General features: G+C 38.9%; 1 protein-coding gene across 2 annotated transcripts in view; it reads right to left on the reverse strand.

Moving 5' to 3' along the window:
* Positions 1 to 2,960: 2,960 nt before the first annotated feature.
* EPS15 (epidermal growth factor receptor pathway substrate 15) overlaps positions 2,961 to 26,834 on the reverse strand; it is a 123,802-nt gene continuing 99,928 nt past the window's right edge. Inside the window, exons 21-25 of one of the 2 annotated variants that reach the window (XM_024571212.4) lie at positions 24,836 to 24,905; positions 11,966 to 12,042; positions 10,167 to 10,329; positions 7,785 to 7,972; positions 2,961 to 5,275 (exon numbers count right to left, since the gene is read on the reverse strand). In XM_024571212.4, coding sequence (XP_024426980.1) covers positions 5,129 to 5,275; positions 7,785 to 7,972; positions 10,167 to 10,329; positions 11,966 to 12,042; positions 24,836 to 24,905 — 645 coding nt within the window. In that variant the 3' untranslated portion in view covers positions 2,961 to 5,128. The remainder of the gene's footprint in view (positions 5,276 to 7,784; positions 7,973 to 10,166; positions 10,330 to 11,965; positions 12,043 to 24,835; positions 24,906 to 26,834) is intronic. The other variant, XM_045204135.3, reaches the window with a different exon arrangement.

Consider the following 26,834-nt stretch of genomic DNA (forward strand, 5'->3'; position numbering starts at 1 on the left):
CCTCAGCCACATTTAGGTCCTCACCGTCTCGCCTGAATGAATGCAACAGCCTTCATCTGTTCTCCCTGCCTTACCCGGTTTCCTCCTAAAGCAATCCTCCAGATCACTTCCAGTGAAATCTCTTACACACAAACACAAAAACTATACTCTTCTGCCCACAGGCTACTTAAATTTTTGCCGCTTGCTAGCACACAATCCCTGTACTTCCCACTTGTCTTTACACACAACCACGCCCTCTGCCTAGAATGCCCTGTCCCTTCTTCATCTGTGAGGCAAACTCTTCAAAATCTACTCTGTACCTATCTTCTCATGTATTTTTTTTTTGTACAGTCATCTTTACTGTAACTCATGAATACATTAGAAATGGAACTTTAATAAAAGGAATCTAGGTTCTCATGGGCTTTTGCTTCTGTTCATTTAGCTATATAGTTAGAAAACCAACTTTGAGGATGAAAAAGGCCAAGTAACACCTTAGTTCCAATTTTTCATCTTGGGTATTCTAAAAGGGTTCCTGAGCCTCCCAGGTCCAAGAATCATAGTGTCTTTTTTTTTTTTAAGATTTTATTTATTTATTTTTAGAGAGAGGGGAAGGGAGGGAGAAAGAGGGAAAGAAACATCAATGTGTGGTTGCCTCTCACACACCCCCTACTGGGGACCTGGCCTGCAACCCAGGCATGTGCCCTGCCTGGGAATCAAACCAGCAACCCTTTGGTTTGCGGGTCCACACTCAACCCACTTACCAACACCAGCCAGGGCTTAGAACCATACTGTCTTAGTAGACCTGCCCATACTCACTGTCTTCCGTAATTCCTCATAAATTTTTAATGGGCCACCTGGCCAGTGGAACATTCCAGTACTCTACCAGTTCTTAATACAGATTTGGGGCTATGCCTGAGAATTTGCATTTCTGTCCTCCTGTTCCCTTTTTTACTCTAAAGGGAAGTTACTATCTTCCAAGAAATGGCATCATCACTTTACCAGCTTTAATGGACCCAAAAGCATTGTCAACTGCCAAAAGGTGAAGCTCCTCTTCTCTCCCCAAATCAAGTTATTTGGAATCTTGACTGAAGGCAAACCATACGAACGAAGAACAAAAGCCTCCCCCTACCTTTTAATGTATTCTGTCTGGAGCTTTGCCAGCACTGGAAAATTATTTTCATTTTTGCTAGCCTCATGATTTTAAAATATTTATTTATTTCTTGAATAGAAGCAAGGTTGGCTATCTCCAGTATACACTTATTTATCATTTATGGTAATAGTAATACCTAACAATGGTTAAGTGCTTTCATATGTCAGAAACTATTCCAAATCCTGGTAAGGACTGAATAGAAGAATGAACAGGAAAATGTTTTGTAAGATGCCAGGGTGCTATGTGTAATAGGTCTATTTCATGAATCCTCAAGAACAGAGATTACATGGATTATTCCATTTATATTTCTCCTGTGGCGGTAATGGAGTACAAGTAGTGATTAAAATTCTGGAGCCAGTATCCTGGGTTCAAATCCCAGCTCTGCCACTTGCCAGCTGAATAACTGGCCTAGTCAGGGCACCTCTTCTGTAAAGTGGGGACAATAACAGTATCTACGATTGCACGGTCACTGTCGCTGTGAGGGTTAAAGGAACTAATATGCGCAAAGCATTAAGGGTCCTGTTTGGAACTTCATACATGTCACATGTTATTATTTACCATGTTCTGTTCCTAGAATTTCCTATAAGCAATTTTTTTTCACACAAAATGAGACAAAGCATGGTAAAGTGGAAAAAAGTATCATGTTTTAGAATCAGAGAGACCAGAGTTCAATTCCTGGCTCATCAACTTATTTGCTGTATAATGTAAATCACATTATTTTAACTTTTTAGAGCTTGTTTCTTCCCTATTTCTAAAATAGAGGATAATAATACTCTGTTTAGTACTAAAGTACTGTTTAGGGCTCTTGTGAGGATTAAACAACAACAAAAACACAGATAAAGTGCTTATTAGTACACATTATGCTTTACACATAATGTGCATTCAATAACCAATAGCTATTTTCATCATTGTCAGTGATAACATGGCTTAATTTTTAAAATTAAAATACAGAGGACCCTTGAACAACATGGGGGTGGTTAGAGGCACCAACCCCCTCACCACACACAGTCGAAAATCCACGTACGACTTGGATCAGCCTTCCTTATGTGCGACTCCTCACTGCAGATCGAAAACACAGTTGACCCTTAAACACAAAGACTCAAACTGCACGTGTCCACTCGTATTATTAAAAAGTCGTCAAAATCAAATCCTTCAGAACAATTCTGTGAGTTCAATATTATGTTGTTCATCAGATGAGGACGATAATGCTCAGGGAGGCTAAACAACTTTGTTATCTTTCTCAATAATGAGAGACCAGGGGTTCAACCCCAGGATTGTATGAACTTTTTACACCACAATGCCCTTCTAGAATCCATGTCATAAATCCTCATTCAACAAATATATGCAAAGCCACCTACGCACGCACATTTGAGGCACTGTCTCTGTGCGCACACATTTCCTATCCTTCAAAAAACAGAATTTGCCCTGGCCGGTGTGGCTCAGCTGGTTGGAGCGTCATCCCATGACCAAAAGGTTACAGGTTCGATTCCTGGTCAGGGCACACACCTAGGTTGTGAGTTCGATCCTCCCTCCTCGATCCCCAGGCCGGGAGCATTATAATCCCCGGTCTGTGTGTGCGCGGGAGGCAACCAATGGATGCTTCTCTCCCTCCCTTCCTCTGTCTCTGAAAGCAATGAAAAGACAATGTCCTCAGGTGAGGATGGAAACCTCCCCCACCCCCAGAATTTGGTAACTAAAAATAGTAGCTAACATTTATTATGTATTCTACACCAGTTAAGTGTCGCAAGCACTTTGCACTTACACCTGCTGTATAGCTACCCCTGGACACAGCATGGACATAACAGAGAACCATGCAACACTCCATTTCAAATAGGGTGTATGGATAGCATGTTTTATTATTACTTTAAGTTTACTGTTCTCATAGTTACAGGCTACAATTTAGAAGTTTGAAACATATAGAATTTTCTCTAAAGAGAGAAACTTGCCCAAAGATGTGGAAGACGGTTAACTTTGTAAATACTGCCACTTGGCTCTCAGGAATACTTATCTGTCCTTTTCAAGCACAGGCTCTGGAGCCAGAGTCAACAATGTAAAATATAATCACAAACAACTCTGAGACATTCATCCTACACAAGTGAGCACAGAGATAGAGATATTATACTTATATTTATATAATATATACATATTTTAATATTATATTGGTCCACTGAGTATACATATTTTAACAAAAGATAAGAATCTATGTAATCCAGTTAAACATACATAAGATCAGGGTACACATTACATCAAAAGTTGGTGTTTATAAGTTACAGATATTTAATCTTTTCCAGAGTTTTTTAATTAAAAAAAATATTTTAAAAGCATTTCAAACATCTGTTCATTTTCCCAGTGCAAAAGAAGGTTGTTCAAGTCAACTTACCTTTTTCCTGAAGTGTAAGGGGAAGAGGAAACCCAAAACCACTACCTATCACCACTCCCATCGCGGCCTTCTCAGTCAACTTTTGCGTGTATCCTCAGTCACTGCATTAGTTTATCAAAATTTAAGCCTTGTGATTACAATTCAGCCCTTACTTTGTATGTATGACTTTTATGCTGAACTGTTTCAACTTACAAAAGTAGAAAAAAGCAGTGCAAGAAAGTGGTTTAAGTTTGTTTTAAGCTAAGCAGTCCAATTGTTTGTGGAGAGAAACAAAGCACCATTTCAAGATGAAATGAATGGGATGTTTTGGAATTATTCATAGGCTGGGCAGTAAATTACTGATAAACACAGATCAATACCACTTTGACTTGATGACCAGAGAGACTTTTAATTAGTTTTAAGTGCATTTTTCTTTATCTTGGTAAACAGGTATTCAATACATTGCCTAAGTCAGTAACCGATGTTAAAAAAAAAATTAAGATTACAACTTACAGCCTATTTCAAATTCAGCTTGTCTGCAAAGTCAGTTTTACAAAAGATAGGCTTTTAACACATGAAGAGTTCTAATAATTTGGCAGGCCTCTTCTCTCCCAATTAAAAAAAAAGATTTTTTGCCAGCCTGCCAATTTCATAGCCAAAAACCATGAAAAGAATAAACATTTTAAACCACAAAAATGGACAAAAAGCAATGTGATTAATACATGTTACTTTTTCATTTGTATTCAGTGGAAGTTTTTATATTTCAAGTAACTGAACCTTCATTAAAGAAAACAAAGAATATATATACAAAACATTAAAGTACCTTCCAGTTCTAGCTTGCTAAAGTTTCTTCTGCAAAAGTACAAAAATAAACCTACACGAGCTAACAAGGACAGTGCCGTAGCAACGGCAGAGCAGCTGCCACGCCATGTTTGCTCACCTTATACTGATGGGTATGTTTTAGGTGATTTTTCCTCCATTGTCTAGCACTTAATATTATGGAGAGGTATCTGTTTACCTAGAATTCTTTAAATTCAGTCTGAAGCTGTAATGGTTCAATCTAAAACATCCCTTTTTCAGTAATGGAGTCAATTTATGCAAAATATTTTCCTTGTCTATAAAAAAAGTTTTTTGATTCTATGGAAATACAAACCTGCACTTGAAACTAGTCAATCTGTACTACCATAAAAGAAATAGGATGTCCTATCCCTTCTCCTCCCTCATCCATTCAAATCAGGGGGGAATACTGCAAATTTTAAGAACCCCACTGGCTATCATCGGAGTAACTACAGAACAAGGGTAGCACAGGGGTGAAGTTATTTCTCTACATTCCAGAAGGCAGAGAAGCTTGGATGCTCTAGTTTAACACACAGAAGTAGCAGAGGCAGGCAAAAGCTCACAGTAAATGCACACCAGAACAGGGACCTAGGTGAAGTTGCCTAACTGGGTTACGGCTTTTACGGGGAAGTGGGGGAGACAAATCTGAAATGAATTAAAAAAAAAAAAAAACTTTTGTCACATTTACAGGAATCTCAAACCTTTTATATCCCCATGCTATGGAAGTTTTGATATACACTGTAAGTAGCTTCAGCATTCAGGAAGAAGAATGTTATATGGTTGACAAAGGCGACGGGAGTTCTTCATGCTTCTGAAATCTCAGACTTGCTGAGTGCGATGGCCAGTTCTAAGTCTTCTTGCTCTTGCTGGGTCAGGCGGGCAAGCCTCTGCTCTTCCTCTCTCTCACTTTCCCTCTTGGCCCATTCAATCATATCTTCTTCAGAGGGATACTGCCATGTAAAAGGCAAATGAATAAACACATGAATAGATTAATGAGTAAAACAAGTAAAAAGAAAAGAAGGAAAAATAGTTTTTACAAAGGGCATTAACTAGTTTCACCTGAAGGACACTGGAAATAGTCTTCTTACGTGTTCAATTTTTTTTCTGAAAACACCTTTAGTTTAACCAGTTACTAAATATGGTTTTATTTTAAAAATTAATGCAGTTTACAGCCAGTTTATAAAACTAAACATTAAAACATTATTTTAAAAAGTATATGCTTAAGGTGAGTTAGCAGATTTAAAAACAGGAGGGGGCTAGCCTTTTTATCTAACACAAAACACCTACCACTGCAGCTTCAGTGAGCATCCTCACATGACAAATCATCTTCAACTTAACCCCCTGGCAATTCCCTACCGCACCCTAACCTTCCGTACAGAAAAACTATAGAGCAAAGAATATGACGATTTTGCTGTACATACGATAAGAGTACTAGGCATAGCAAACAAGGTTTGGATGAAAATTTTTTTTAAATGCATTATAAAGATTTTTGCAGTCACTGAGAACTTTTTGACCCAGTCTAGATAAAACCTTAACATTGGTAATTAGGTCAGGGATATATTTTCATCCCAAAACAGCAATCTTGGCAGATACTAAATAAAAAAAATTCTACTTGCTTTCAAGTCCTGTTGTATTCAGGAATACCGTAATAGGATGAGTATCAGAATAGGATGAAATGAAAGAAATTGTCTGGTTTTTAAAAAATGATAGCTTTTCCCTAAGGAATTAGAGGAACTTTAAAATTTTTAATACTTAACAAATCTTTCATAATGAAAGAAAGAGACATTTTTAAGATTTTATTTATTTATTTTTAGAGAGGGGAAGGGAGGGAAACATCAATGTGTGGTGGCCTCTCATGCGCCCCCTACTGGGGACCTGGCCCCCAACCCAGGCATGTGCCCTGACTGGGATCGAACTTACAACACTTTGGATCACAGGCCAGCACTGAATCACTCAGCCACACCAGCCAGGGTGAAAGACATTTTTACTATGAGCTGCTTCGTATTATACTATGCTGAGATTCTGGAGTATAAAATGCGCAAAATGCCTCAGCTAATCGCAGCTAATGCCTTGTTCAAGACTCATTCCAAACAGGTTTCAACTTGCCGAAATAATAGTTAATGTATTAAATGCCACGAACTGCCAGAAGGTTACTTTATATTAAGAGGATTAAAATCTCTTAAGGAGTAATGCTGGATTCTATGTTTGAAAAACTCAAATTCCATTTAACAAAAGTAAAGTCAGTATAATTCTGATATTCCATTTTCCAACAATCAAGATACTAATTCCTATTCTGCTTCTTCGCTTTCAGAAGAAGCCACTGGTGCTGAGAGTACAGAGTCGAAATCTGGGTAGCTCAGTTTAATTCGGCTGACTCGGTGTATGCAGATTCCGGCCTACTCCTTTCTAACTGGAAATGGCTGCTGGGACAAAGTGACTGGCTGGGCGACACAAGGCCACACTGAAGGAGGCACAAAGTGGAGTGTGGCCAGGTTACCTGGCCACTAGATCTCCCAATTTCTCAAATCATCAAGGGCTTTAGGTGATAAGTAAAGGAGAATTCCTTTGTTACAGAATAAACAGGGATAATGAAAGTCATTATCATTGAAAAAAATCTGGAAAATCAAACTGTAAGCTACTCTAAGAATTTTATTTTTTAAAAAGCCTTGCTTTTTATCAAAAATGATGGCATGTGTCACTGCTGTATGTCCCTCCACAGGGACACCCCCACGGCTGGTTTTCTCATCTGTGTGGTGTCCCAGGCCCTGCCTCTGTCCTCATCACAGCACCCCCGCGTGTTTTCACTGGCCTGCCGGCTCAGTCAGCTCTGGGAGAGGTCAAAGTACAAACGCAAGGCTAGTGCAGTAGAGCCCTCCAAATGAAGAAAGATTTGTTTAACGCTTTAATGATTGTGTTTCATAAAACTGACATTAACAAACGCTATTATGTAAAGCCAGAGTTTTACTTTCTATTCAGAATTCCTGGCCCCATCCTGTCATGCAATAGTCTTTGACTAGTCTCCAGAAATCTACAAAGCTTTATACACAAACACACGTACACAGTAACAAATACACAACATCATTATTGGCATTACTGGTTCAGTGGGCAGACAGCAAATGACTGTGTAATGGCCCATCATCCACAACAATTCGCAACACAGTAACCATAAGGGTTTTACTTAAGTTCTTTACCAAGACGAAGAGAAAGGTTTACAAAACAACTGGTATATATCACAAGAAATAAGACTACTAAAATCATTTGTGTAATGGAATAATTTTAGAACCATCAAAACAGAAGCAAACAGAGGTTTTGGTTGGGGAAGAATAAAGATCATTTTTAGTAGGTTGGTAAATTTAGTTGGAATGATGTGTATTTGGCAGACTCCAAAGTAATCTTTGAAAACCCTTCAAACTGTAAATGGAAATATTCTCCCCCAAACAGCCCATTCACAGTACTTACAGCACTGAAGTTAGCAAAATTGCTTGGGTCAGCCTCTTTATTGGTAGTGGTAGTAGTAGTAGAAGTAAATGGATCGCAAAACATATCAGGATCTTTTTCTTTGGGGCTATCATTGACTGGGAAAGGCTGAAATGGATCATTCAGTTTAAAGGGATCGGAAGAATCCAATTTGTTGATGGGTCTTTTTCCTGGATCAAAATCATTACAATTAACTCAACCAGCAAATACGGCAAACACAAACACACAAGAACACGAACACAGGGAGCATTAAAGAACTGGGGGTGGGGGAAAGGGGTGAGTGCTTAAAACACATTCCCAATATGGTCTTACGTGGCCACACCAACGGTCTAACCTCAGTTTTTCACACAACTACGTTCCAGCTCCACGTAGGTAAATTAAATAGCAAAAGAGAAAGGGATGGGCCAGAAATCCTTCTTTTGCCAAGAGAATACACCTTTTCTCCCCCAAAATAGCATGTCTCCAGGAAAAGAGAGAAAACAAAGGATGTAACAGGAGAATGTCAAAGAATGAAGACAGCAATGCCTCTGCTACTAAAACCTCAGCCTGAGACAGTTATCCACGGGCGGCAGGAAGGGAAAATGACCTTTGAAAAATGCTAATATTCTTCTGATCTTTTCTCCGGATCTATATACAACACCCAGGAACATGAAATTAAAATTTACTTTGGCAAACCCCACCTACTTCTTGCCATCTACAATGTATTACTGAAGAAGAGAGAGTAGGATGACGCACGGGCCTAAATCTTTGTGTTTGCTGGTAATCTCTGACCAAACAACAGCATATTGTTGCTCATTAATTCATGGTCATTTTCAAACAAGCTCTCAAATTCTAAAGTCTTAAACTTAGTACTTCTTGAAGAAAAGTAAGAATAGGTGTTAAAGTGTCTCCAAAAATACATATTTTCCTAAAATGTGTTAAACTGGTGATAGCAATCCTATCAACAGAGTCTTCCCATCGCTGCAACAGCTCACAGAAGATGTTCATATTTCGTAGCTCAGAGGATCCTCCCGACAGTCCTTGCAGGGGGGCAGAACCAGAATCACTGCCGCGCCTGACATCTGGGGGGGGGGGGGGGGCGGTCTCCGAAACCACACCCTCAAGATCACAGAGCCAGTCAGAGCACATCCGGAATTAGAGCCCAAACCTTTGAGCTTCCAGTCCAGTACTCTCTCCAACAACCCGTCCTGTCTTTGATCTCTCTAGTGACAGACACTCGCTGTGCTGCAGATTGAGTTAAAGCACTAGTATATTATTTTACTTAGGACTTAAAAAAAATACCTTCACTTTTGGCATCATACAAGGCCAAAAAATTAAATGAGCAAATTGACTCTTATTTGTTTAATACAGTCTGACAACCTTACCCTCTAGCGATATATATGATATAGGCTGCTTTCCTTAAAGATAGAAATCACTTAACTTGATTACCTGATTTTTCAACAGATAATTGAGTATGAACAATGATGTACGCAATTCCTTTAAGCCCAGGAAGAAAAATTAATCTTCCCCAGAAATACCACAGGAAGGTTATTGTGAAAAGGAAAGAACAGTAATCTACAGCTACTGTGGCTGAAAACCTCCCAAGGAATGATGTATGATGTGAAGAACGATGTCCAGATGCCTCTTCTACGATGACCCAGCAGCACCGCCACTCAGGCTGGCCTTTCCTGCCACTTCTCACGAACTTGATCATCTTCATTAAGAAACCCCCCCCCTCGCCATGTGTCAGAGAAAACCGCCCCCCAACCCCTTTTCTTTGTATAGTGCTAAAAATTTAAAAAAAAACTTTAAGAATTTGTTCCTGGACCCCCAAAAAATCATTTTATAAAACAAAGGAGTCTATTATTAGATGAGGTAAAATACTTTTTTCAAAAAAAAAAAAACCACTTCCTTTTCAAAGCACTATATTGCTAAATTCTGGATAGCAAAAAGCCGTATATTCTCACATTAAAGAATTTAAGACTTCACATTTGTCAAGAAAAGTCTTCCAACTAATCTTCTCTTATAGAAATTAATCAAAACACCAAAGTGTAGGAAACTATTGTTCAATGGTAATCGATGAGCTTCAAAAAAAGCAAGAGACTTCAATAGTACTTTCTTTTTTCCATTTACTGCCTCTCTAAAATGATTTAAAAAGAAATTCACTTATGCCAGAAACATAGTTCCTGACAGTGACACTGGCTGGCCCCTTGGGTGACGTCTGTCACTCTGTGTTGGGGTCAGAAGAGAGGACAGCAGCAGGCTCCTGCCACGTTTTCTGACTTGTTTTAAGGCCCTTTAGACAAATCTATAAATAAGGCCCACGTAATACTTTAAGACAAGGAAAAGATCTTGTTGATTTAGGGAAGGTGCTAACTCTCATACCAGGTGGCGGTGGGCAGGGTCTTGTTGGAGTTCCGACCTTTGGTGGCAGTGCAGGGGGAACATCTTCACTTTTGACTGGTGCTTCCTCCAGCGTATTTTTTGTAACAACCACATTGCTGGCAGAGCTCGATGTGGCTGAACTAAAAGGATCTTCATTGTTGACCTTTGTTTGAAAAGAAATGTTTATGCATGGTTATATATATTATACCAACCAAACTGTATATGATCATGTAGCATTTGAAGAATGGCCTCCAGTATTATGCAGCTTTATTTATTTCAATTCTGAAGCACTGACATTTTAACCTTTGTATTCAGGGCCATAGGAAGAATTTTATTAAATTGTTCTATATGAGTAGTAAAGTATAACATCGTCTTCTCCCTCCCTCCCTCCCTCCCTCCCTCCCTCCCTTCCTTCCAAGATTTTATTTATTTATTTTTGGAGAGGGGAAGGGAAGGAGAAAGAGAGGGAGAAAAATATTAGTGTGTGGCTGCCTCTTGCACGCCCCTCACTGGGGACCTGGCCAGCAACCCAGGCATGTGCCCTGACTTGGAATCAAACTGGCAACCCTTCAGTTTGCAGGCCAGCACTCAATCCACTCAGCCACACCAGCCAGGGCAACATCACTATTTATTAAGAGCAACAGGTCACACCAAAACAAGCCAACTCTGGATCAACAGTTTGTCAAGCTTCAGGCAACACAAAACCACCTGAGGCCATTTTAAAGGGACTACGTACCTTCCCTCAAATGAGTATCTGATCTGAATGATTTAAAAAAAAAAAAAGATTTCACGCTTTCCAATGTATATTTAAACATAGGCAAGATTTAGCAAATGCCAAAAACATGGCATTTTGAAAACATTAAAGACAGCTTGAAATCAGTGTTTTAAAGCAAAGTGAGCCATGGAACCATAATTTGAGTCTTTATGTGAGTCTGAAGACCCCATCTTTCTAATACATGCAGTAATGAAAGATTCACTTTCTGTAATAAATCAGATGGTATGATTTTAGATCTATTTAGGCCAGTATTTCTCTACAGGAGCACTACTGATATTCTGGGCTGGCCATAATTCTATGCTGGGTGGGGGGGAGGGGAGACTGGACAGGGCGTTTGCAGGGTGTTTAACAGCATCCCTGCTCTCTATCCACTAAATATGAGTAGTCCCCCTCTCCAGCTGTGACGCCCAAAAATATCTTTAGACATTGACAAATGTTTACTGGGGGTGGGAAGAGCAGGGAAAGTAACACTCAGCTGAGAAACAATGGCATAGACAATTTGACTCTAATTTTACCGTTTGGGCTTTAATCAGTCCTACAGCTACCCTAGAAAGTAGGTAGCAGACATATAAGTGCTGGACTATGTGTTTTATTAATTGTCTTAATATAAACCTGACAGCCTTAGAACAACAACAACAACAAAACCAATTAACCAATGCAGCGAGGATGGAATGGAATGCCCAGATTATACAACTATTGACCCAGACAATCAAGGGGATAAAAATGTAGTTCAACTGGAAGAAACATGTTTTAAAAGACAGAAGACTCTTAAAAATGAAGTTGTTGAGCAAACTTGTCAGTAGAACACTATAATTGCCTGTACCCTCATCACTGTCTTTATTAATAGAAATACATCTACTTTAATTATATCTTACCTTTCATTTCTATCTGAAATCAACATTCGCTACGATTTACTGAAACCAAGTTGCAATGTCTGTGAGAGGCTTAAATAATAGAAAGGAAGGGCTGCTCTTTTGGTGGAGACATAGCGTATTTTACTTTCCCACTAATCAATTTAGATTACCTTTGACAATGTGCTGAAGTCAGCAAATCCATCTTCAAATGATTCATTTCCAAAAACAGAAGCAAAGGGGTCTGTGGCTGAAATGAATAAAGAAAATCAATACACTAGGACAGGAAGACATCAAATTTCATGTCCTCTTTTGCTTGGTAATATTTCAGAGAGATGAAAAATATCTAATTCCAAGTATCAGTCCTGAATTTCTGACTTAAGTCCACAAAGAGAGTGTACACATTGATATCCCTACAGGATAAATATATTCCTCTGTATAAATCAACTGATAAATGATGTAGGATAAAATAAAAATAGGTAAACTAACTCTAGGGAAAGCATTTAACACTGGAACGACTGGGGAGCAAGACAGACTGCCCAATCCAGGGTTCCAGTACGGGAAAAGAAAACCTCAAAACGTCTGGCTGTAAAAATCTGTGGGGGTTGTGGCAGTAGGAGAAACTCCCAGCATCACAGGAATTTGTTGGAGAGACCCACAGGGTCCTAGAACATACACAAGTCTATCCACCTGGGTACCAATCTAGAAGGGCCTAATTTGCTTGTGGGTAGTGGGAGAAGTGACTGAAAGCCAGCCAAAAGCAGAGCAAGTGGTATTGTTCCCACTCAGACCCCTCCCCCACATACAGCACCACAACCCATAGACATGGGTTATCCTGCCCTGGTAAATACCAATGGCTCCTCCCCTTATAACATAACAGGTGCACAGAGACAAAGAAATATGGCCCAAATGAAAGAACAGATCAAAACTCCAGAAAAACAACTAAGCAACAAAGACATAGCCAACCTATCAGATGCAGAGTTCAAAACACTGGTAATCAGGATGCTCACAGAAATGGTTGAGCATGGTCGCAAAACAGAGGAAAAAGTGAAGGCTATGAAAAGTTAAATAAAGAAAAATATACAGGGAACCAACAGTGAAGGGAAGGAAACCGGGACTCAAATCAACGATTTGGACTAGAAGGAAGAAATAAACATTCAACCAAAACAGAATGAAGAGATAAGAATTTAAAAAACTGAGGAGAGGCTTAGGAACCTCCAGGACAACTTTAAATGTTCCAACATCCAAATCATAGGGGTACCAGAAGGAGAATAGGAACAGCAAGAAAGAAACTGAAAACTTATTTGAAAAATAATGGAGAACTTCCCCAATCTGGCAAAGGAAACAGACTCCCAGGAAGTCCAGGAAGCTCAGAGAGTCCCAAAGAGGTTGGACCCAAGGAAGCACACCCCAAGGCACAACATAATTATAATACCCAGAATTAAAGCAGAGAATTTTAAAAGTAGCAAGAGAAAAGGAGACAGTTACCTTCAAAGGAGTTCCCATAAGACTAGCAGCTGATTTCTCAAAAGAAACCTTGCAGGCAAGAAGGGGCTGGAAAGAAGTATTCCAAGTCATGAAAGACAAGGACCTACATCCAAGATTGCTCTATCCAGCAAAGCTATCATTTAGAGTGGAGGGCAGATAAAGTGCTTCCCAGATAAGGTCAAGTTAAAGAAGTTCATCATCAGTAAGCCCTTATTATATGAAATGTTAAAGGGACATATCTAAGAAAAAGAAGATCAAAACTATGAAGAGTAAAATGACAACAAACTCACAACTATCAACAACTGAACCTAAAACAAAAACAAAGCAAACAACTAGAATAGGAACAGAATCACAGAAATAGAGATCACATGGAGGGTTATCAGCGGGGAGGGAGAGAGGGGAGAATGGGGACAAGGCATAGGGAATAAGAAGCACAAATGGTGGGTACAAAATAGACAGGGGTAGGTTAAGAATAATATAGGAAATGGAGAAGCCAAAGAACTTATATGTATGACCCATGGACATGAACTGAGGTGGGAGGGGGGCAGGGAATGATAATGGGATGGAGGTGCAGGGCGTAGGGGAATAAAGGGGAGGAAAAAAAAAGAGAATACATGTCAAATAATATAGCTCCCAGGTACTTTAAACATTTCTAATAAAGACATCAAGAATTTAAAAAAGCTAGACTCCATTAATTCCACATTTTCATACTAATCCTTCAAGGTCCATTTTGAATGCTACTTCATTCACAGGCTTGAAATAACCTAGGCAATTTCACCTCTAATTCCCAGAGCAAGAAGCTAATTCCTTCTTTGTGGCACTGACTGCATTCTAGGTTCGTACTATAGTTATCTATGATTGATCTATTACCCTTCCTAGATTTTTAAAAAAAAAAATCCTCACCTGAGGATATGTTTATTGTTTTGAGAGAGAGAGGAAGGGAGGGAGGGCGAGAGAGAGAGATGAGAGAAACATCAATCGGTTGCCTCCATTTGCACCCTGACCAGGGGTCAAACCCACAACCTTTTGGTTTATAGGACAATGCCCCAACCAACTGAGCACCTGGCCAGGGCACCCTTACTGGACTGTAAGATCCTTAAAAACAGGGAATAAGGCTTAGCCAATGAAAAATGATGGCCCCAAAACATTTGTTGACCATATAGCAAGTCCAGGAAAATAAGAAAACACAGTCCCGACGTCTGGGAAGTTCACAGTCTAGTGAGAAACATGTAAGCAAACCATAATAAAACAATCTTAAATGAGCTATTTGAGGTTATGGAAAACCTGTTGTAGGAGTCACTACCTATCTGGGAGAATTAGGAAAAGTATTGAAGAAGTCACTACAGTTGAGGTAGGCCTTTTAAATAAGGGATGGGATCTGCCAAATAGATGAAGGTGGGAGAGAGAAAGTCATTCCGGGCAGAAGGCACAGTAACTGCAAAAGCAATGGTTTCACCCATGCTCCACCGGCATGAGAAATCACCTGTTCCATCCCAGCGCACCTATCACACAGACTAACGTTTCCGGTATGAATGAACTCATCTGCTTGGAGATAGGTTTCACCTGTTCAGGCATAAGTTCTACCAATAAAGTCAAAGAATGTTTATAGGCATTACTGCTTAATACAGGAAAGTACAAAGAAAGAAAGGTCGGTGCAGGGGAAGAGACCTGTGAAAGAGAGGGTAAGACAGAACAAGCTAAGAGGTGCGGAAAAAGTCTCCCTGTCCTTCCTCAACTCTTCATCTCTACGTCAAATCAGTTTTAGAACAACAGTGCCCACCCACTATTTACGTGTGTGAAGTGTGTCCTTACCCTAACACTGAGTATACCATGGACATAAACAGAAGAGAGGCAAGGGAGATATACAGGGGTAGGCAAAAGTAGGTTTACAGTGGGAGTACATGAAACAGAGTATATTTGTGTATTATACTATTTATTTGTATTACAACTCTAAACCTACTTTTGCCCACCCTGTATATTATTTTTTGTTTGCTTTGTCACCCAGACAGTCATGGGGTGGAGGAAGTACAGAGAGGTGGGTAGAAGCACAGACAAAATTAGTCCTCCAGGGATACGTAACGACTCAGAGCCTGAAGAGGATGTGGAAAGTCCAGAGTTCCAGGAAATCCTGCAGCTTCAGCTATGAAAGATGCTTTATTATTATTATATATCTGCTGAGTCCAACAGCCTGGGGCCCAGCCTAGTCATGGGTGCTGGTTCAGGCCTTCCCTTCTTTCTCCTCCTCTTCCTGTTACTCCTGATACCAGGGCAGCTGAGGTACCGCCAGAGTACAGATGCTCTCCTGACTGGTAGACGGGTGACGAGGGAAAAGAAGTTGGGCTCACTTCACTGGTGGGACTGAGAAATCTGCTTCTTGCTTCTCCTCTGCCATTGTCCCAGAGCTATTACAAGAAGTCCTAATAATACATGTGTGGCAACAGTGCTTAGTTAGGTCAGGTTTGACTGAAATTCTGACAAAAAGTGCACACTGTGAAATAAATGAATAAAAAACATGGCATTTATGTATGAAACATATGCTACTGTAGCAAACTAGAATTTTTCTACAATTTCTTCATCGAAGCAAATCAAATATTTAGCATTGGTCAAACACACTGGGAAATGTATCCTGAAAGAATGACAATGTATTTTGCCCAAATTGGGGAATCAGTAAGACTCTGGCTACTTTCTCTGGTATCGATCGTGACTGATAGGAAGCAGAGGCCTGCTCAGAAACTGGAAGGAGTCACTGAGTGTGAACTTGTTTAGAGCACGTGTGAGACACCTGCTGAGGAGTCCCAAAAATAACACAGGAGGAAGTCAGCAGGGGGCTTACTACCTACTGATGCCCCCAGGCTCTGTGGGCCAGCAGAACCAGGCTTTAAATGCAAATGTGGCCTCACTAACACCCTCTTCTCCCCAGGAATAAAGGTAATGAACACTCTGGAAAAATACATAAAAGCCTAAGAAAAAATGTCATCCATAATATCATTTCCAGAAATAACCTGTACCAATATCTTAGCGTACTTCTGTAACAGCTTTTTATCCTGGTATTTCTTCCTTACATATCTGAGATCATACTATGCTGACATGTTTTGTCATGTGTGATGGATAAAGCCACACTTTAGGCATACCACATTTTATCCCTTTACCCCGATTCAATTTATAGCATTCACCAGGACCCAACTTATCCCATACAAGCTCTATTACAGAGAGGAATTCTGTTTTGTAGACCTCTGGATCTTCAAGGCCGAGAACAAGGTCTGGCAAATAAGATGGAACTCATATTGTTGAAAATATTTTAAAAAATTAAAAAAGGAGGACAGAAACCACCTACTTGTCCAGATGACCAGCAAGGAAAAAGGGAAACCAGTTTTAAGGCTCACAAATAAATCCCATAGAACAGCTGTCTACCAGAGAATCTTGGGAGGAGCAAGCACTCTTTTTTCCCCCCCATGACCCATTTATGACCCACAAGATAATCAAGCTCAAGCTCACTGAAAACCTTCAAAAGGTCCTCATGAATAACCTGAGATACAGATACTGGTCATTAATAAAGGATCCACTTTCTCAAGCCGGTCTCCGATTCATTCACTCACCCCCTGACCCACTCATCCACTCACGTTTACTAAGCATCTATTATGTGTTCAAGGCTTGGTACTAGGCATTCAGAGGGGAAAAAGGCATGACACCTACCTTCAAGGAACTCATGATTTAACTAAGTGATACACATACACACAATTGCTACAGAGTAAGTGTTAAAACTCAGAGACAGAAAAAGAGAGGCAACAACTACGTTATGAGAAAGAGGCAAAGACGACTTCACGAGAAAGTTTCACTTTCTTTTACTGGTGGACAGAAAGGAGATGGGAGAAGGGAGACATACACATACCACACACAGCTCATGCAAACATATTTTTCTTTTTTTGTCTTACACACCTGCTCATGTGCACACATTTCTTTTTTTGATTTTTGATTTTTTTAAACAATTTTTTAAATATTTATTTATTTTTAGAGAGAAGGGAAGGTAGGGAGAAGGAGAAAGAAACATCCCTTGGTCGCCTATGCACGCCCCCAACCAGGGACCCAGCTCACAACCCAGCTATGTGCCCCGATTGGGAATCAAACCCGCGACCTCTCAGTCTGCAGGGAAATGCCCAACCCACTGAGCCACATCAGTCAGGGATTTTCTTTCTTTCTTTCTTTAGATTTATTTATTTTTTTTTAGAGAGGGGAGTGAATATCCAATGTGAGAGAGAAACACCGAAGGGTTCCCTCCCACACACACTGCTAAGTGGGACCAAACCTGCAACCCAAGCATGTGCCCTGACCAGGAATCGAACAAGCAACGTTTCATTTTGTGGGACAATGCCCAACCGAGACTCACCAGTCAGAGCATGCACACACATTTTTCCATTCAAAAATTAAGTGGCCTTGGAGGAGAAAGTCATGGACTGTGGCTTGTGGAAATGAAGAAAATTAAAGAACATGAAAGAAAGCAGAAGCTAAGAATCATAAGATATATGAACACCTGTGTGCTTAGCCTGAGTCATTGCCTGTAAAAACGAAGACCTACCTACTTGGAATTTTACTACTGCTGGAGCCAAAGATGCTCTGGGGATGCCACAAGTTCCCTTCTACTCTTCATGATGTTGTAAAGCTTTAATTAAGAGTTGGGCCCTGGCTGGTGTGGCTCAGTATATTGAGCATCAGCCTGCAAACCGAAGGGTACAGTTCGATTCCCAGTCAGTACATATGCCTGGGTAGCGGGCCAGGTCAGGTCCCCAGTAGGGCGCACGCGACAGGCAACCACATATTGATGTTCTTCTCTCTCTCTTTCTCCCTCCCTTGCCCTCTGGCTAAAATAAATAAGTAAAATCTTTAAAAAAAGAGTTAGAAAGACTCTGCATTTTCTCCGTCAGGAGTTAGTAAAATATCCCATGCAAAAAATTTTCTGGCAACAGAACTAATCTCATTTATAATGAAGTGGCAAAAGAACTTTTACAAATTGAAATAAAGTGTATGTAGAAACTAAGTAACCTGAATTTTCTTGCTTCTGTTTTCTTTCTTAGCTCTGTAATATGTCTACCCATCAGTAGGAAACGCTAAAAAGACCCCGATGTGAGGCAAAATATTAAAAAATTTTAATGTCCTTCTGTGTGTCATGCCTACTATACTTTAGAGGTAGATGCGTGCAGTAATTTATCATTTAATTAATTAATTAATTTTTTATTTTTAGAGAGAGGGGAAGAGAAGGAGAGAGAGAGGGAAAGAAACATCAATGTGTGTTTGCCTCTCGTGTGCCCCCCACTGGGGACCAGGCCCACAACCCAGGCATGTGCCCTGACTGGGAATCAAACCAGAGACCCTTTGGTTTGCAGGCCGGCACTCAATCCACCGAGCCACACCAGCCAGGGCTAGCATTTAATTTTTAAGAACAAAAGTTTATGCTTATGTTTTTATTTTGAAAGCTTACAGTTTTCTTTTTTAAAATTTATTTAAATCATTTTTTATTTTCCAATTACAGCTGACATACAATATTGTATTCATTTCAAATGTACACCCCAGTGATCAGATATTGTATAACTAAGTGAACATCCCACTAAATCTCATACCTATCTGACACCATGCACAGTTATTAGAATATTATTGACTACGTATTTCCTATGATGTACTTCAGATCCCCATGGCTATTCTGTAACAAGCAACCTGTACTTCTTAATCATTTCACCTTTTTCACCCATTCCCCTAACCTGTCTCCCATCTGGCAACCCTCAAAATGTTCTCTGTATCTATGAGTTTGTTTCTGCTCTGCTTCTTTAATCTGTTTTTTAGACTCAATTGTTGAAAGATATGTATTTATTGCCATTTTATTGTTCATATTTTCTATCTTTTTTTCCCCCTTCTTCTTAAAGAAGACCTTTTCATGTGTCATGCAATACTGTTTGGTGGTGGTGAACTTTAACTGTTTCTTTTCTGGGAAGCTCTTTATGTCCTTTGATTTTAAATGAAGCTTTGTTGGATAAAGTAATCTTAGTTGTAAGTCCTTGCTTTTCATCACTTTGAATATTTCTTGCCAACCCTTTCTGGCCTGCAAAGTTTCTTTTGAGAAATCAGCTGATGGTCTTATGGCAGCTCCCTTGTAGGTTATTAACTGCTTTTCTCTTGTTGCTTTTAAGATACACCTTTGTCCTTAACCTTCTGCATTTTAATTATGTGTTTTGGTGTGGGCCTCTTTGAGGTCATCTTGTTTGGGACTCTCTGTGCTTCCTAGACTTATCTGTCAACATAGAAGTCCTAACTAGAATAATTAGGCAAGGTGAAAAAGAGCACCCAACTGTAAAAGAACAAGTAAAATTATCTGTGTTTGCAGAAGACATGATCTTAGATGTAGAAAACTAAAGGTTCCACAAAAAAACCTATTTAGAACAAATGAATTCAGCTAGTAAGATAAAAAAACCAATACACAAAACCCAGTAAGATTTCTATATACTAATAATAAACAATCTGAAAAGGAAATTAAGAAAATAATTTCAGCCCTGGTCAGGTGGCTCAGTTCATTGGAGCATTGAACAATACACCACAAGGTTGTGGGTTCGATTCCCACGGGGAGGCAACTGATTTGATGTTTCTCTCATACATCAATGTTTCTCTTTCTCTTTCCCAGCTCTAAAATCAAGAAGCATATCCTTGGGTGAGAATTAAAAAGAAAAAGGAAAGAAAATAATTTCATTTGAAATAGCATCAAAAAGAATAAAATACTTAGGAATTAACTTAACCAAAGCATACTAAACACTGACAATTATAAAACATTCTGTAAGTAAAGAACAAATAAATGGAGAGACAGCCCACGTTCGTGGATTAGAAGACTTAATATTGATAAGATTTTTAATACTATCCAAAGCAATCTAGAGGCTGAATGCATTCTCTATGAAAATCCCAATGACATTTTTTGCAGAAACAGAAAACTCATTCTAAAATTCATATGGAATCTCCAGGAACCCTGAATAACCAAAACAATTTTAAAAAAGAATACAGGCCTCAAACTTCCTTTTTTCAAGACCTACTACAAAGTTACAGTAATCAAAACAGTGTGGTGCTGGCATTAGACATTTAGACCACCAAAACAGCCTAGAAAGCCCAGAAACAAACCCTTGCATATATGGTCAAATTATGTTCTGCTAGGATGCCAAACCACTCAGTACAGAAAGAGCAAGTGCTTTCAATAGATGGTGTTGGGAAAACTGGATATTCACATGAAAAAGGAATGAAGTTGGACCCTTACCTTAAAACATATACAAAATTTAACTCAAAATGGATCGGGATGGGGGGATGGGTAGAGGTGGGAGAGGGTATACAGGGGATAAGGAGTAAGAGAAAAAAGTACGATAAAAAATAAACTATTAAAAATGGATCAAGGACTTGAATGTAAGATTTAAAACTATAAAACTGTTGGAAGAACACATAGGGGAAAGCTACATGATATACGTAGCTATACTTTCTCGCATATGACATTAAAAGCATAGGCAACAAAGAGCAGATACAGTGAACTACATCAAAATTTAAAAGCTTTGTGTACCAATGGACAGTATCACATGATGAAAAGGCAACCAATGGAATGGAGGAAATGTCTGCAAATCATATGTCTCATAAGGAGTTAAATCCAGAGCATATAAAGAATTCATTCCTACAACTCAGCAATAAAAAAGCAAACATCCAATATGAAAAATGGGCAAAGTACTCAAATAGATATTTCTTCAAAGAAGATATCTAAATGGCCAATAAGCAAGCACGTGAAAAGATGCTCTGAACATCACTAATCATTCGGGAAATGTAAATGAAATCAGTGAGATGATACTTGACACCCTTTAGGATGGCTATTACCAGAAAACCAGAAAGTAGTAAGTATTGGTGAAGATGTAGAAAAATTGGAACCCTTGGAATGTAAAATGGTACAGCTGCTGCCCTGACTGGTGTGGCTTCAGCTGGATGGGCATCATCCCACAAAGCAAAAGGTCGCCGGTTCATTCTCAGTCAGGGTGCTTATGAGAGGCAACTGACTGATATTTCTCCCTCACATCGATGTTTGTCTCCCTCTCTTCCCTTCTCTCTAAAATTAATTTTAAAAAATTAAAATGGTATAGCTACTATGAACAACAGTATGATAGTCTCTCAAAAAATGAAAAATAGAATTACCATATGATCCAGCAATTTCACTTTTGGGTATATACCCAAAAGAATTGAAACCAGGGGCTGAAACAGATATTTGTATACTAATATGAAGGGTAGCATTATTCATAATAGCCAAAATGTGGCAGCAACCCAAGTGTCCGTGGATGTATGGGCGGATAAACAAAATGTGGTACAGACATACAATAAAGTATTATTCGGTCTTAAAAAGAAAGGAAATTCTGATACATGCTACGACATAGATGAACCTTGAAGACATCATACTTAAGAAAATAAGCCAGTCGCAAAAAGATAAATGCTGTATGACTCCACTTATATGAGGTACCTAGAGTAGTCAAATTCATAAATAAACGTGAAGTACAAACGGAAAGTAAATAAATGGTGGCTGCCAGAGCCTGGCAGGAGGGGCAGTGGGGAGCTTTCCCTTCGTGAGTACGGACTTTCAGGTTATGACGATAAAACCAGTTCTGGAGATGGGGGGCGTGACGGCCGTGCAACAATGTGAGTGTACGTAACACCACTGGACCGTACACTTAAAAATGTTTAAAATGGTAAATGTTATGTTATATGTATTTTACCACAACATTTAAAAAACCCACTTATCAGAACAACATAAACAATATGCCCCATCCCCAAGATTTTCATCCAGTGGGCTACTATCATATGCTCCGTGAGGAGAGTAATTTATTCATCCATTCATTAAGCAATATTATGTGCCCACACATGGTTTAATGTTCTTGGACTACATCAGTGCATACAAAGATCCAGGTTCCTAAGGAACTTAAAATCTAGTGGAAGAAGAAGATAGATAAAAGAAAAACAAAGTAATTTGTACTGTATGCTGTAATTAGCTGTAATGAACAAAGAAAGAGTACGGAATAATTGTAAGGCAGGAATGCTGGGATGCGTGGTGGAAGTTGTAAATGTTAAAGAGGGTGAATAAGCTCAGTGAAGTGACAGTTGGGTGAAGGTCTGTTAGAGGTAATGGAGAACAAACATCATGTGGAGAGATGAAGAAAGATCAGCCCGGGAACAGGGAACAGGGAACGGGTAAGGGCAAAGAGCCTAAGGAACACCAGCCCATTGTTTGAGCAACAGCGCAGGACACTGTGGCTGGAGCAGATCAGTACAGGGCATGCTGATTAGAGGTATCATTAGAAAGTTATAGGCCGCTGTAAGGCTTTCACTGGACATAACTTGAAGACAGAGCCAGATTTCCTCACAGCCAGGGATGGAGTGATAGAAAAAGAAGAACCACGGATGACTTTGAGGTTTCAGGTCTTAGCAATATTAAAAATGAAATAACCATGAATTAAGATGGAGAAAGCTTTATGAGTAGCAGGTCTGGGAAGGAAGATGAGGCGTTCGGTGTTATTAGACATGTCGTGTTAGGTATATCTAGCAGGTCATTTGCAGCAGGTAGTTGGGTATATGAGTCCAGAGTTCAGGAAAAAAGATGTGGCTAGAGCTATGAATCAGCATATTGATGGAAAGAATCAGCAAAGGAGACACGAGGAATGACCAAAGAGGTCAGTGGAAAACCAGAGACCTCAGATGGACCCACTGGGTCCATCTATTACTCCTTCTTAACCCTGTGAAACAGCTCCATGTGTGAAAATCGAATGAGACCAAGTACGGAAAAACAGCACATGGAGTGCTGGACTTATGCAGGTGCTCAATAAACAGTGACATCATGATCAACGAGAATAAATCTTAGCCCCTCCCAGTGGTATTTATTCTACCACTTCACTGGAAGTGAGCCAGAAGCTGGAACTGAAGATGAACAAAGGCAATAGAAACCTTCTACAGTAAGATTGCAATCCACCACTCCAGCCTTAACCTGACTATTCCTCTCTATATAAGCTTTATCAAAATGTCTGTTTTTCCTTGAACACGCCCCATGTATCCTGCCTCCATTCCTTGCTCAGGTTACTCTCTTTGCTTTACAGTCTCTTTCCATAACTACTTATGCAAAACCCTAGCCCATTCTTTCAAGGCATACCACAAAAGCTACCTTCTGCTTTAAAAATCATTCATGATTTAGCCTAAATGGAGGTAAACTCTCTTCCCTTTAAATTTTTTGCAGTTTTAATGAACTCTCATGGCACTTCCCATTCCTTAGTGTGGGCAACTGAGATTGTATTAACCTTTCATTTTATTTTCTTATGTTATCCTTTCTAATTATATAATGTCCCTAGCACTATATTAATTCACCAGTTCAATAAGGAGAGTCTAAAAGAGTACATGTATTTTTAAAAATACATAATTTAACCACTGTTACTACAACAAGCCTTTTAGAAATCGTATTGGCTGTCATTCTAAATTTTGGTTTAAATCAATACTCTGTACTACATTAAATCTTGTTTTCTACACATCTGCTTTTTATATTCCTCTTCTTGCTACTCAGGCTGTAAGTCAAATCTCAACCTATAAACAAACAGCGCAGTGTTAATAAATCCCATCTTGTTACAATTTGTAAAGTATAAGAAATCCAAATTGTGAAGGCATTTCTACTGTCTTTCTCTATGCTCATAATACTCAATTTGTCACAATCGACAAATTTGTGTACTGAGTAAGTTACCCTATTTCCATGTGAAAACTAAGGCATTCTATTTTCAGCATGATATTGAAATATTTACTTGTTTCAGTTTACTTCCCTCTAATTTCCAGCTCTCCTACATAATAGCTGGTCTGTTTTATTTTTAAATGAAGAGTGAGAAAGAAGCAGAGTTAGTTAAGAAAGCTTTTAGATTCTGTCAGACTTAGGTTTAAATCTAGGCTTCACTCGGCTCAACTCTAGTAAGCTGTATAACCTTGATTAAGTTACTTGATCTTCTGGTCCTCAGTTTCTTGATCTTTAAACAGGAATATTACTTAAAGGTTATTAAAAGGATAAATGGAAAATTAGATACCATAAGAAAGCATGAGAATTGGATGCTAAAATAACATTTAGCTTTTTTCTATATTATTACAGGACCCATCCACTATTTGGAAAGCTATTACTATAACTTATTGGAAACCATTAATTTTTAAGTTTAGGCCAAGATCTGTAAGAGTCAATGCTGACTTTAAAGCTACAAAGCAACACTGGTTTTATATGAAAAATAATTATTGGTTTTTATTGATATTGGCTACAGTACATACTCTAGTAAGATCTTCAACATGAACAATAAATGAAATAATAAATAAGGAAAGTAGAAAGTGACACTTAAACACTCGTCACCATTATTATTAGTAGTAGTAGATTACTGGATGTAACTATGCAATAATTTTAAAGCCACACATATGTAAATAGGACAAATACATTTGGAGACCAAAGAAAAGAAACTTAAAAGGGTAATGTTTACCATTTAAAGAAATTGGTTTACCTGAATCACGAGCTGCAACAACAACTGTTCCACCAGGAGCAAAAGGATCATCGTATTTCAATGTTTCTACCTAAAGAAATTACACAAAACCATGACTGAGTGAGGCAACATTTCATAGCTGAAACCTCATTGCCATAACAAAGAAAATATTCTTTACAGACTCTGATTCATTAAGGAGTGCAAGGCATTAGAAACAATGTTTCCCCCTACTAATTTGCAATTTTATTAAATAAAAATGATACATAAAACTGTATGAAAGATTATGTACAGTTTAACAAATAAGTATCAAGTGAACACATTCGTTATCACCTCCCAAGAAACTGCCAACACCTCAGAAGTCCTCATGTGCTTCTCTCCAATCACCACCCCGTCCCTCCTATGCAGAGGTAATTATCATCTTGACTTTGGTAGTATTCATTTCTTTTTTCTTCATAATTTTGCTACTTGTATAGATGTACACTATTTTAACTTTTTATTTTGAAAATAATTTTAGATTTCCAGAACAGCTGTAAAGATAATACAGAGATTTCCCATATACCCTCCACCCAGCTTTCTCTAACATTAGTATCCTATATAATCATGGCACAGCTATTAAAACTGCAGAATTAATACGGGTACAAAACTATAGACTTAATTTGGATTTCACCAGTTTTTCCATTAATGTGCTTTCCCTATTCCGGGATGACATGTCGCATTTAGGAAACATACTATTCTAACTCTTACATATCCTAGTACTTAATACCAGAAAATGCTAGATTTCCGTTTTCTATTTGTTATCTGAAAACAATTTAGCATTCTTCTCCTTAAAGAAAACATGCATTTGTACACTGGGTGGAGGAAAGGAGGGAGGAGGGGGGAGAGACAGAGACAGAGAGAGAGAGAGAGAGAGAGAGAGAGAGAGAAGAGAGACTGATTCCTGCTAAAAATAGATCCTGCGACTTTCAAATAAGCCATGTATTTAAAACTCTGGATCAAGTTTTAAGGGTGAGTAGCTGCAAAGAGTGAGGACTTTACCAGAAGCTAGTTGTTTTCCTTTAGTTTTCAACCACAGTCAAACAAACTGTCTCTTAAGGGAGACAACTGAACTTTTTCTTTCTGGCATATTTTTAAGAGGCCATCCAAAAGCCTTGGCAGACAAGTGAGAGGGGCTTGAAAGAGTTTTGCAATATTTATCTCCTACTCTGACTCATCTATTTCCAATCATCAAGAAATTGGAGCCCTGGCTGGTGTGGCTCAGTGGATTGAGCACCAGCCTGTGAACCAAAGGGTTGCCGGTTCGATTCCCAGTCAGGGCACATGCCTGGGTTGCAGGCCAGGCCTCCAGGAGGGGTGCTTGAGAGGCAACCACACATTGCTGCTTCTCTCCCTCTTTTTCCCCCCTCCCTTCCCCTCTGTCTAAAATAAATAAGTAAAATCTCTTAAAAAAAAAAAAGAAACTGGATATTATAATTGAATGTCAAAGAACAAGGCAGAGCTCAATTTATAAATTCCCAAGTAAAACAAATATATTTAAAAAGAGAAAAGTAATGCTGAGAAATATATTCTCTCTTTATAAAAGAGGATCCATTAAAATTCTGAGCAGAAAGAATACTAATGAAGTTTTGGAACTGAAAATGATAGTTCTTATTTTAACTGATGCCAATATTATTTATAAAACTAGCACACTAGCTTATACTCTGATTATATCTGCTGAATGAATAAATAGCAATCGAAGAAAAAAAGCTGGTCTGTACAGTAAGTGACTTTCCATGGTTCCTAATATCGGTGTGAGAGACAGTCACTGAGTCGCCAACTATTAATTGTTTCTTCTCTTGACTTTGAGGGAAGGAAAAACAAGCAGGTCTGGTTTTTAACAATAGCTTACAGGTTTTGTGTACAATTACAGAAAGAAATAGAAAAAAACACGCCTGCATGCATGTCAGGTTGAAGTTCTATTCCTTCATCACACACTGTGCGACCACTTGAAAATGCCACTGGGAGAGCAAGGGAAGAAAATGGA

The sequence above is a fragment of the Desmodus rotundus genome, chromosome 3 (genome assembly GCF_022682495.2).
Source record: "Desmodus rotundus isolate HL8 chromosome 3, HLdesRot8A.1, whole genome shotgun sequence".
Lineage (NCBI taxonomy): Eukaryota > Metazoa > Chordata > Mammalia > Chiroptera > Phyllostomidae > Desmodus > Desmodus rotundus.